Source organism: Nerophis lumbriciformis, linkage group LG29, assembly GCF_033978685.3.
Source record: "Nerophis lumbriciformis linkage group LG29, RoL_Nlum_v2.1, whole genome shotgun sequence".
Lineage (NCBI taxonomy): Eukaryota > Metazoa > Chordata > Actinopteri > Syngnathiformes > Syngnathidae > Nerophis > Nerophis lumbriciformis.
The window spans coordinates 32,255,001-32,267,545 of NC_084576.2; the positions used below are offsets into that span (position 1 = coordinate 32,255,001).

Consider the following 12,545-nt stretch of genomic DNA (forward strand, 5'->3'; position numbering starts at 1 on the left):
AACTGCTGTGGAATCAAGTGCCTTTGGACCGTTGCAGGGCCGAGGCGGAGGGTCACGCCTACCGCAAATCTGCAGCAGCCAAGGGAATGTCTGTGGACGACACCGACGAGGAGTGGGAAGGATGAAGAAAGACCACATCTGTGAGTTCATTACAGCTATGACATACACTTGTGAAGAACATCATGTCATGGCTGTCTTGACTTTACAATCATTTCTTATTTTGTTGTGATGTAGTGATTGGAGCACATACTTGTTGCTCACAAAAAACATTCATGAAGTTTGCTTCTTTTATGAATTTATTATGGCTCTACTGAAAATGTGACCAATCAAAAGTATACATACAGCAATGTTAATATTTGCTTACATGTCCCTTGGCAAGTTTACCTGCAATAAAGCGCTTTTGGTAGCCATCCACAAGCTTCTGCTTGACCACTTGACCACTAAATTGGTGCAGTTCAGCTAAATGTGTTGACATGGACTTGTTTCTTCAGCATTGTCCACACCTTTAAGTCAGACCATTCTAAAACCTTCATTCTAGCCTGATTTAGCCATTCCTTTACCACTTTTGACGTCATTGTCCTGTTGGAACACCCAACTGCGCCCAAGACCCAACCTCCGGGCTGATGATTTTAGCTTGTCCTGGAGAATTTGGATGTAATCCTCCTTTTTCATTGTCCCATTTAAAGCAGCAGTTCCATTGTGGGAATTTTTCCACTTCAACAAACTTCGTTTTTTTGTCCTGATTAAGAGGAATTGTTTGACGGTTGAAGTGGGTTGAAAAGTAGTCGCCAGAAAAAAGGGTGGAAATAGGGCTTTGCAAAAAATTCTGGAAAATCCTGGAATTTTTATTGAACTTGGAAAAATGATACCGTATTTTCCGCACTATAAGGCGCACCTAAAAACCACAATTTTTCTCAAAAGCTGACAGTGCGCCTAATAACCCGGTGCGCTTTATTACGATTCATTTTCATAAAGTTTCGGTCTCGCAACTTCGGTAAACAGCCGCCATCTTTTTTCCCGGTAGAACAGGAAGCGCTTCTTCTTCTACGCAAGCAACCGCCAAGGAAAGCACCCGCCCCCATAGAACAGGAAGCGCTTCACCCGCCCCCGGAAGAAGAAGAAAAAACGCGCGGATATCACCGTACGTTTCATTTCCTGTTTACATCTGTAAAGACCACAAAATGGCTCCTACTAAACGATCCGGTTCATAAAAAGACGCAATCTCTCCATCCGCACACGGATTACTACCGTATTTCACAGCAACTGATATTCCTGTGAACCACACTGTGGAACGGGAGCACGTACGGTGAATATTCGCTCCACAGGGAATGAGAAGTCATCCTTCACTGTGGTTCTAGCTTGCCATGCTAACTTCCACTCATGGTGATATTCAAAAGGAAGACCTTGCCAAAAGAGACCTTTCCAGCCGGCGTCATCATAAAAGCTAACTCGAAGGGATGGATGGATGAAGAAAAGATGAGCGAGTGGTTAAGGGAAGTTTACGCGAAGAGGCCGGGTGGCTTTTTTCACACAGCTCCGAAGGCGAACACACCTTCACTAAGACGGGCAGACAGCCTCGGTCGACATACGCCAACATCTGCCAGTGGATCGTAAATGCTTGGGCAGATATTTCGGTCACAACTGTGGTCCGAGCTTTCCGGAAGGCAGGATTCACAGAACAACAGCGACACTGACTCCCGATGACTTCTACGAGACGGAACCGGCCATTTTGGATCCCACGCTTGCGCAACTTTTCAATTCGGACACCGAAGACGAAGAATTCGAAGGATTTACGAATGAAGAATAACTTCAGAAGGTGAGCGCTATGTTTATTTTGTGTGTTGTGACATTAACGTTCGAGCAACATTATGTTACTATTGCTCTACACCATTTTGAATTTTACTATGTTTGTGATTGCACATTTGCGTACATTTTGGGACAGAGTTGTTAGAACGCTGGTTTTCAATATATTATTAAAGTTTGACTGAACTATCTGACTGTTTTTTTGACATTCAAATTAGCGCAGCGTTTTTTTGACATTCACTTTAGCGCAGCGTAGGTGCGGCTTTTAGTCCGGGGCGGCTTATTGGTGGACAAAATTATGAAATATGTAATTCATAGAAGGTGCGGCTAATAATCCGGTGCGCCTTATAGTGCGGAAAATACGGTAGTTTGAATGTCCAGGATGAGTGGAATGTGTTGAAGGTGGAATGGGTTGAAAAATGTGGAAATTGTATAACTTGGAAAAATGTCCCATTCATTTTGAATGGGGAAAAATGTCCCTGAAAACTGGGAATTCTTGGAAATCCGGGAATTTGTTTTAAATCGTTGAAGGAGAGCACACAATTTTTGAAAATGTTGAATATTTTGGAGTTGGAACGGTTTGAAATCGGATGAAAAAATGTGGAACTTTGAAAAATGTCTCATTGATTTCAATGGGACATTTCATGAAAATGTGTGAATTTTGGGAAAAGCGGGAATTTTTTTTTTTAGAAAATGTTAAAAGACTTGAATTTGGAGCTAATCCTCCTTTTTCATTGTCCCATTTAAAGCAGCAGTTCCATTGTGGGAATTTTTCCACTTCAACAAACTTTGTTTTTTTGTCCTGATTAAGAGGAATTATTTGACGGTTGAAGTGGGTTGAAAAGTAGTCGCCAGAAAAAAGGGTGGAAATAGGGCTTTGCAAAAAATGGAATTCTGGAAAATCCTGGAATCTTTTTGAACTTGGAAAAATGATAGTTTGAATGTCCAGGATGAGTGGAATGTGTTGAAGGTGGAATGGGTTGAAAAATGTGGAAATTGTATAACTTGGAAAAATGTCCCATTCATTTTGAATGGGGAAAAATGTCCCTGAAAACTGGGAATTCTTGGAAATCCGGGAATTTTTTTTTATTAAATCGTTGAAGGAGAGCACACCATTTTTGAAAATGTTGAATATTTTGGAGTTGGAACGGTTTGAAATCGGATGAAAAATTGTGGAACTTTGAAAAATGTCCCATTGATTTCAATGGGACATTTCATGAAAATGTGTTAAATTTTGGGAAAAGCGGCAATTTTTTTTTTAGAAAATGTTAAAAGACTTGAATTTGGAGGTAATCCTCCTTTTTCATTGTCCCATTTAAAGCAGCAGTTCCATTGTGGGAATTTTTCCACTTCAACAAACTTCGTTTTTTTTGTCCTGATTAAGAGGAATTATTTGACGGTTGAAGTGGGTTGAAAAGTAGTCGCCAGAAAAAAGGGTGGAAATAGGGCTTTGCAAAAAATTCTGGAAAATCCTGGAATTTTTATTGAACTTGGAAAAATGATAGTTTGAATGTCCAAGATGAGTGGAATGTGTTGAAGGTGGAATGGTTGGAATGGGTTGAAAAATGCGTAAATTGTGCAACTTGGAAAAATGTCCCATTCATTTTGAATGGGGAAAAATGTCCCTGAAAACTGGGAATTCTTGGAAATCCGGGAATTTTTTTTTTTAAGTCGTTGAAGGAAAGCACACAATTTTGAAAATGTTGAATATTTTGGAGTTGGAACGGTTTGAAATCAGATGAAAAATTGTGGAACTTTGAAAAATGTCTCATTGATTTCAATGGGACATTTCATGAAAATGTGTGAATTTTGGGAAAAGCGGGAATTTTTTTTTTATAGAAAATGTTAAAAGACTTGAATTTGGAGCTAATCCTCCTTTTTCATTGTCCCATTTAAAGCAGCAGTTCCATTGGCAGCAAAACAGGCCCAGAGCATAATACTACCACCACCATGCTTGACGGTTTGGCATGGTGTTCCTGGGATTAAAGGCCTCACCTTTTCTCCTCCAAACATATTGCTGGGTATTGTGGCCAAACAGCTCCATTTTTGTTTCATCTGTGTCAGGTTCAAACACCGAACTATCTATTAAACAGGACAAGAAGCAAGGAATCAAACAGAGACAGGATTCAATTTAGCTCATGAGGAGAGCGCGTGGACTTGCACCCTCGCTACCCTTGGGGCGGTATAGCTCGGTTGGTAGAGTGGCCGTGCCAGCAACTTGAGGGTTCCAGGTTCGATTCCCGCTTTCGCCATCGTAGTCACTGCCGTTGTGTCCTTGGGCAAGACACTTTACCCACCTACTCCCAGTGCCACCCACACTGCTTTAAAATGTAACTTAGATATTGGGTTTCACCATGTAAAGCGCTTTGAGTCACTAGAGAAAAGCGCTATATAAATATACTTCACTTCACTTCACTTCACTTGCACAGTGTCACCCCACGCTCTGAGGAAAAAGTTCCAGCGCCTCCCCATTTATTTGGGCATTCCCTGATTACATAGCTGAAGCTGCCTCTAAGGGGAGGGGTAACATTATGCAGCATCCCAGCACTGGGTCACAAACAGTCAAAACTAAATGTGCTTGGAGCGGTGTCGTGTTCACCCCCTCTCTGCTCGTCCACCTTATCTTCTTGGAGACTTCACGTCCTGATCTAAAAAACAGTGGAGATTTACAAGCCGTCCACCTTTGTTTGATAAGAACAAGGACAGCTTTGTGAGCACAAGTAGATAGTAACCGGGGCCACCCGTCTTCACGCGGAGCAACCTGAACTGCAAGCAAACAAGTTGTGTGATAACTTATGTACAATTATTCTGACAATCTGACCACAGAACCTTCCTCCAGAAGGTCTTATTTTTGTCCATGTGATGTCAGATGAAACAAAAATGGAGCTGTTTGGCCACAATACCCAGCAATATGTTTGGAGGAGAAAAGGTGAGGCCTTTAATCCCAGGAACAGCAATCCTACCGTCAAGCATGGTGGTGGTAGTATTATGCTCTGGGCCTGTTTTGCTGCCAATGGAACTGCTGCTTTAAATGGGACAATGAAAAAGGAGGATTAGCTCCAAATTCAAGTCTTTTAACATTTTCTATTAAAAACAAATTCCCGCTTTTCCCCAAATTCAACACATTTTCATGAAATGTCCCATTGAAATCAATGAGACATTTTTCAAAGTTCCACAATTTTTCATCCGATTTCAAACCGTTCCAACTCCAAAATATTCAACATTTTCAAAAATTGTGTGCTCTCCTTCGATTTAAAAAAATAAATTCCCGGATTTCCAAGAATTCCCAGTTTTCAGGGACATTTTTCCCCATTCAAAATGAATGGGACATTTTTCCAAGTTATGCAATTTCCACATTTTTCAACCCATTCCACCTTCAACACATTCCACTCATCCTGGACATTCAAACTATCATTTTTCCAAGTTCAATAAAAATTCCAGGATTTTCCAGAATTTTTTGCAAAGCCCTATTTCCACCCTTTTTTCTGGCAACTACTTTTCAACCCACTTCAACCGTCAAATAATTCCTCTTAATCAGGACAAAAAAACGAAGTTTGTTGAAGTGGAAAAATTCCCACAATGGAACTGCTGCTTTAAATGGGACAATGAAAAAGGAGGATTACCTCCAAATTCAAGTCTTTTAACATTTTCTATAAAAAAAAAATTCCCGCGTTTCCCAAAATTCACACATTTTCATGAAATGTCCCATTGAAATCAATGGGACATTTTTCAAAGTTCCACAATTTTTCATCCGATTCAAACCGTTCCAACTCCAAAATATTCAACATTTTCAAAAATTGTGTGCTCTCCTTCAACCATTTAAAAAAAAAATTCCCGGATTTCCAAGAATTCCCAGTTTTCAGGGACATTTTTCCCCATTCAAAATGAATGGGACATTTTTCCAAGTTGTGCAATTTCTACATTTTTCAACCATTCCACCTTCAACACATTCCACTCATCCTGGACATTCAAACTATCCTTTTTCCAAGTTCAAAAAAATTCCAGGATTTTCCAGAATTTTTTGCAAAGCCCTATTTCCACCCTTTTTTCTGGCGACTACTTTTCAACCCACTTCAACCGTCAAATAATTCCTCTTAATCAGGACAAAAAAACGAAGTTTGTTGAAGTGGAAAAATTCCCACAATGGAACTGCTGCTTTAAATGGGACAATGAAAAAGGAGGATTACCTCCAAATTGTTCAGGACAAGCTAAAATCATCAGCCCGGAGGTTGGGTCTTGGGCGCAGTTGGGTGTTCCAACAGGACAATGACGTCAAAAGTGGTAAAGGAATGGCTAAATCAGGCTAGAATGAAGGTTTTAGAATGGCCTTCCCAAAGTCCTGACTTAAAGGTGTGGACAATGCTGAAGAAACAAGTCCATGTCAACACATTTAGCTGAACTGCAGCAATTTAGTGGTCAAGCAGAAGCTTGTGGATGGCTACCAAAAGCGCCTTATTGCAGGTAAACTTGCCAAGGGACATGTAAGCAAATATTAACATTGCTGTATGTATACTTTTGACCCTCACATTTTCATTGAGCCATAATAAATTCATAAAAGAAGCAAACTTCATGAATGTTTTTTGTGACCAACAAGTATGTGCTCCAATCACTACATCACAAACAAATAAGAGTTGTAGAAATGATTGACAGTCATGACATCATGTTCTTTACAAGTGTACGTACACTTTTGACCACCACTGTTCATCACACCTTTATTTTTTTTCAACTTTGAAAAACAAGTGTCCTTTCATTCAGATGAAATATTCAAATCACACATTTTCAATGCTAAATGCCGTAATTGTTGACTTTTTGTGCAAACGACTCTCAACATATCAGACGAAAGCTTGTTCAAATACTAGTGCTGGGTTTTACTGTGAATTGTCAGAAAAAAAATATTTTAAGTTCAACTGGTTCTTCTTGGCATGAGCAGGGTTTTTTCAATATCAGTAAAAAAAACAAGCACATTCCAGTAAGGCTGCAGCTAACGATTATTTTTCTATCGATTAATCTATAGATTTTTTTCGATTAATCGGTTAATCTATAGATTATTTTTTTCGATTAATCTATAGATTATTTTTCCTTTTACCGATTATTTTTTTTATTTAAAATGAAGATGAAAAAATAAATGTAGGCCAGTTTTTTTTCAAAAGGCATGGCTTTTATTTACAAAAAAAAAAAAGTATGGCCACTCCGTCAACATTGACAACAACATGACAAAATATTCTGTAACAATGTAAACATTTAAAACTTTTAACATTTAACACAATTAAAAGTAGCTTATTTGCTTTTTAATGTGCAAATATAAAAGTAAACATCCAGTGCAAATCTTAATATTCTGCAATAGTATAAGCATTTCAAAAGTAAAAGTATTGCTTATTATGCTTTAAAATGTGCAAAAATAAAGATAAACATCCAATACAAAAAAGTGCAAAATGGAAATATTCTGTAACAGTGTAAACATTTCAACAAAAGTAAAAGTATTGCTTATTTGCTAAAATGTGCAAAAATGAAGATAAACATCTAATACAAAAAAGTGCAAAACTAAATATTCTGTAACTGTAAACATTTCAACAAAAGTAAAAGTATTGCTTATTTTGCTTAATAACACAACAATGATAGTATGATTAAAGTGAAAGTTAATTGTTGGTTTGTACATAGTATATGTAACTGTTAATGTTGTAAAAGGTATTTGCACAACTAATTAACGTTAGCGTTTGTGACACGTCTTGTGCCGTGGGGTTCTTTCAGGACCGACAGACTGAACGCCAGACGGCTTTGCCAGGTTTACAATCTTTTAATTTTACACAAAGTCTTTTCTCTTCCAACTCTTTTCTCTTTCTTTCCTCGCTTTTCGGCTCCTCTTCCTCGCTCGCTCGTCGTCCTCAGTCTCTGTCTCTCCTCCTCTCTCGCTCCACGTCAGCTTCACTCTGGCTCCTTCCAGTCTCTCTTCCCTCTCTCTCTGCTGCTCCCCTTTTCTTCAGCGAGAGGAGATTGGATGATCGTGCCCAGGTGCGCGAGCACGGCGTCGCTCCCGGCGCGCCTCGCCGCTCGCCGGCCCCGCCTCTCCACAGCGTTAAAGAGGAGCGCGTCTTTCTAAACACTGAACAGGCACGCCAAACGTGCCTCTCAGGGCGAAACGGTGCTTTAGTTTATGAATTTACAACGCAGATACAAATGACACATTCATGTTTTTGTGTAATGATGACAACGTATACTCACGCGGACGATTGACTAGTTGATGGTGATGGCAAGAACGCTGTCGGGTGTTTTCTTTTCAAATGTTCCTTCATAGCCGTTGTGCTGCTATGATAGACACAGTGTGCATACAACAACATTATTAGGCCGTTTATTGAAATACTCCCACACTTTTGATGACTTTTGGCGTGCTTTTTTCCCCTCGCTCGCACCGTCTGCTTTGCGCTCCGCCATGACAGTAGTGTGGCGTAAATATGCGACGCGTCGACGCACAAAAACGGCGTCGACGTATTTACGTAACCGACTACGTCGACGCGTCGTTTCAGCCTTACATTCCAGTGAATCCTTTGCGCCTTTTTCGCTGTTTTTGAGAATCCACAGACTGAGCACTCTTGTTTGAATCTTACAAATTGAATAAATTGGAAATGTCTCAGCTCATTTTATTCATCTATCTCATCAAGTGATTGTATTCAGAATCGCGGTACTAATGAGTCAAAATCTGTCCTATACTCTGTTTGAAAAGTACCTGTTCGCTTTTCTTTCTTTGTTTTTACAGGCATGACGGCGCGTCTTCAAGTGGTGACATTGCTGGTTTTAGGAGCAGAGGAGCATGTTGGGCAGCGCACACACACAGAGTACTTACAAGCAGACACAGTGTGTAGACAGAAAAGGGAGAATGGACGCATTTTGGTGTAAAAAGTCAAGATAAAGGTGAAGTTATAACACTGAAACAAAGAGGTGCTTCAAGACATTTTAGCTACTTCTAAATCACTAATCCTGGCCTCCATGGCGACTAATAAAGTACGTTTCTTACAAGTAGCACTATCACTGGAGGACGAGGAATATCTAAACATGCTTCACTACACACCGTAGGAGGATACAATAGCTCACCACCGTCACAATGTAAACAAATGCCATGGGTGGATCAACAACTGATATCCACTGTAATGATACCAAGTAATGGAGTCGATACTTCTATGATTACATCGATATTTTTTAGCATCACAAAATCTTTTTTCCTTTTTTTAAAATTCATATTATGTTTATAAAGTCAGTAAATACGTCCCTGGACACATGAGGACTTTGAATATGACCATACTTGCCAACCTTAAGACCTCCAATTTCGGGAGGTGGGGGGTGGGGGTAGGGGGCGTGGTCGGGGTGGGGCGGGGCGGGGGCGTTGTTGGGGCGGGGCTAAGAGGGGAGGAGTATATTTACAGCTAGAATTCACCAAGTCAAGTATTTTATTTATATATATATATATATATATATATATATATATATATATATATAAGAAATACTTGACTTTCAGTGAATTCTAGCTATATATATATATATATTTGTTATATATATATATATATATATATATATATATATAAATAAATAAAAGAAATACTTGAATTTCAGTGTTCATTTATTTACACATATACACACACAACACTCATCTACTCATTGTTGAGTTAAGGGTTGAATTGTCCATCCTTGTTCTATTCTCTGTCACTATTTTTCTAACCATGCTGAACACCCTTTCGCAGGTACCCAGAAAGGTTTCGAGTACCACCAAAAAAACTGAATCTCTGAAGACAGTATAAAAATCTGTGTTAAAGGTGTACAAATACTGTTTGTATAATAAGCATGTTATTTTTTTTTTTTACAAATGAAGGTTAAGAGTTCAGTACTAAAAAAAAAAAGAAGAAGAATGTGGCTTGAGTACAGTTTTTTTAATTGAGCTGCTGCATTTTTTGGTTGAGTTGTTTATTTATTTTGAGTAACTTCTATACATTTCTAAAAGGGGAATAATGTAATAGAGTTATCTATGGTTGTCTGTTGCCATCTCCTGGTGAATGTTGGCTATAGCGTACTGGGGTTACTTTTTGGTTGGCCAACGATTTACACGGTGTTGCGCACCTGACGTCACTCAGGTCCGCATGGAGCTGGAGGGGGCGTGGCTTCCAGCTCCGCCTGAATTTCCGGAGATTTTCGGGAGAAAATGTGTCCCGGGAGGTTTTCGGGAGAGGCGCTGAATTTCGGGAGTCTCCCGGAAAATCCGGGAGGGTTGGCAAGTATGAATATTACATACCCAATTCTTCCCAAAATTAAAGAAATACAATGTAAAATTATTATTTTTTCATTTTATTTTTATTGACATCCAGCATCAGACATTCCTATCCATTACATCGGGGGCGGTATGGCCTCGGTTGGTAGAGTGGCCGTGCCAGCGACTTGAGAGGTTCCAGGTTCGATTCCCATCCTGCCGTTGTGTCCTTGGGCAAGACACTTTACCCACACTGCTTTAAATGTAACTTAGATATTGGCTTTCACTATGTAAAAGCGCTTTGAGTCACTAGAGAAAAGCGCCATATAAATATAATTCACTTCACATCATATTTACATACATCATATATCTGTTGTCTTCCCTAAATGTCAAAATATTTTTTTTTGTTTATCCCAACCATAGCACCCCCCCAAAAAAAGAAAAACAGCAGGAAAACAAAATAGTATTTGCAAATACATCAATTAATACAAAATAAATAATACATTATTATTAATAATAATTATCAGAAATAAAATAAAATAATACAAACATACACATATAGGGAGTAATCTTTATTTTTTTATTTAAAAAATTTTTTTTTTATCCCAACCATAGCACCCCCCAAAAGAAAAACAGCAGGAAAACAAAATAGTATTTGCAAATACATCAATTAATACAAAATAAATAATACATTATTATTAATAATAATTATCAGAAATAAAATAAAATAATACAAACATACACATATAGGGAGTAATCTTTATTTTTTTATTTAAAAATTTTTTTTTTTATCCCAACCATAGCACCCCCCAAAAGAAAAACAGCAGGAAAACAAAATAGTATTTGCAAATACATCAATTAATACAAAATAAATAATAATAATACATTATTATTAATAATAATTATCAGAAATAAAATAAAATAATATAAACATACACATATAGGGAGTAATCTTTTTTTTTTATTTAAATTTTTATTTTTTTTTAAACAGTGCAATCACTAATTCGAGAAATTAAAGTCAGGCTTATGGGGCGTGACATAATTGACCCAGTTTTCCCAATATGAAGTAAATTTCTCCAATTTATAATGAATAAAGGCAGTTTTATTCTCCATTTTATATAAGTCCATTGTGATTTCCATCCATGGCTTCAAAGTTGGGCTCTCCTGTAATATCCATTGTCCGAGTAATGGTCTTTTTACAGCATACTTGCCAACCCTCCCGGATTTTCCGGGAGACTCCCGAAATTCAGCGCCTCTCCCGAAAACATCCCGGGACAAATATTCTCCCGAAAATCTCCCGGTTTTCAGCCGGAGCTGGAAGCCACGCCCCCTCCAGCTCCATGCGGACCTGAGTGAGGACAGCCTTTTTTCACGACGGGAGGACAACAGGGTGACAAGAAATAAATCATACAGACTAGAGATACATTGTATTATTATGTTTATTTTACCTAAAAATAAATATATTTAATTTTTTTTTTTTTAACTAAATACATTTTTACTATATTTTGCTAAAAACATCAAAATTAATTGTATTTTTTCTGACTCCTTATTACATCCAGGCATTAGAATTATACATTAAAATAAACATATTTGAAATAATTAATTTTAAATTATCATAATTCATTTAAAATGACCATATTTAATTATTAAAATAATTGCTTGTTTATCAACAACTTTAGCATTTTATTCATTACATTTTGAAACTCTCAGAAGCCAAGTTATGTTATATTCCTTAATATTTATTTATGCAAGTTTGAAGTATCAATTATATAAACAGTTTTGTTTGCATATTTTCAGGATGTAGATATCTATATATATATATATATATATATATATATATATATATATTAGAGATGCGCGGTTTGCGGGCACAACCGCGGAGTCCGCGGATTATCCGCGGATCGGGCGGATGAAATAAAAAAAAATTAGATTTTATCCGCGGGTCGGGTCGGGTCGGGCGGTTGAAATAAAAAAAAATTAGATTTTAAATAGATTCAGGTGGGTGGCAGTTAAACCAATTGGGAAATATATATACATAGTTAAATGTTGTTACCCACATACGAAAAACGAGCAGGCACCTGCTGCATATGCCACAACAGAAGAAGAAAAAAAAAAGAGATGGACACTTTTACGGAGCGGAGAAGGCCCCCGACGCCTCGCCGGGGTCCAGGACCGAGGCCCCTTCCCCCGAGAGGGCCCCACCGGGAGCCGTAGCTGAGGCGATCCGCGAGAAGGGCCCGACGCACGTCCAGGGTCACCACCGCACCGACACCCCGCCTCGTCCGCCTTCGCCGCGGCCGGCGTCACGCGCAGCAGGTAAGCAGCTTACCTGCCCGCCACCCCCGTGGCCGGGGGCTCGTAACAGGGGTCACTCCGCGCGCTCCGCCCGCGCAGCTTACCTGCCCGCCACCCCTGTTGCCGGGGGCGCGTAACAGGGGTCACTCCGCGCGCAGTGCGCTCACGAAAGGGGTGGGGCTCACCCTGGTCGATATAGACAGCAGGACGGTGGCCA

At 39.0% G+C, this 12,545-nt stretch overlaps 1 protein-coding gene across 3 annotated transcripts in view; it reads left to right on the forward strand.

Annotated features, from left to right (window-relative positions):
- The window catches only part of LOC133571776 (ankyrin repeat domain-containing protein 66), a 9,601-nt gene extending 499 nt beyond the window's left edge, over positions 1–9,102 (forward strand). Inside the window, exons 3-4 of one of the 3 annotated variants that reach the window (XM_061924261.1) lie at positions 38–140; positions 8,555–9,102. In XM_061924261.1, coding sequence (XP_061780245.1) covers positions 38–125 — 88 coding nt within the window. In that variant the 3' untranslated portion in view covers positions 126–140; positions 8,555–9,102. Of the gene's footprint in view, positions 1–37; positions 141–7,689; positions 7,941–8,554 lie in introns of those variants that run through there. The other 2 variants (XM_061924262.1, XM_061924263.1) reach the window with 2 other exon arrangements.
- Positions 9,103–12,545: the final 3,443 nt, after the last annotated feature.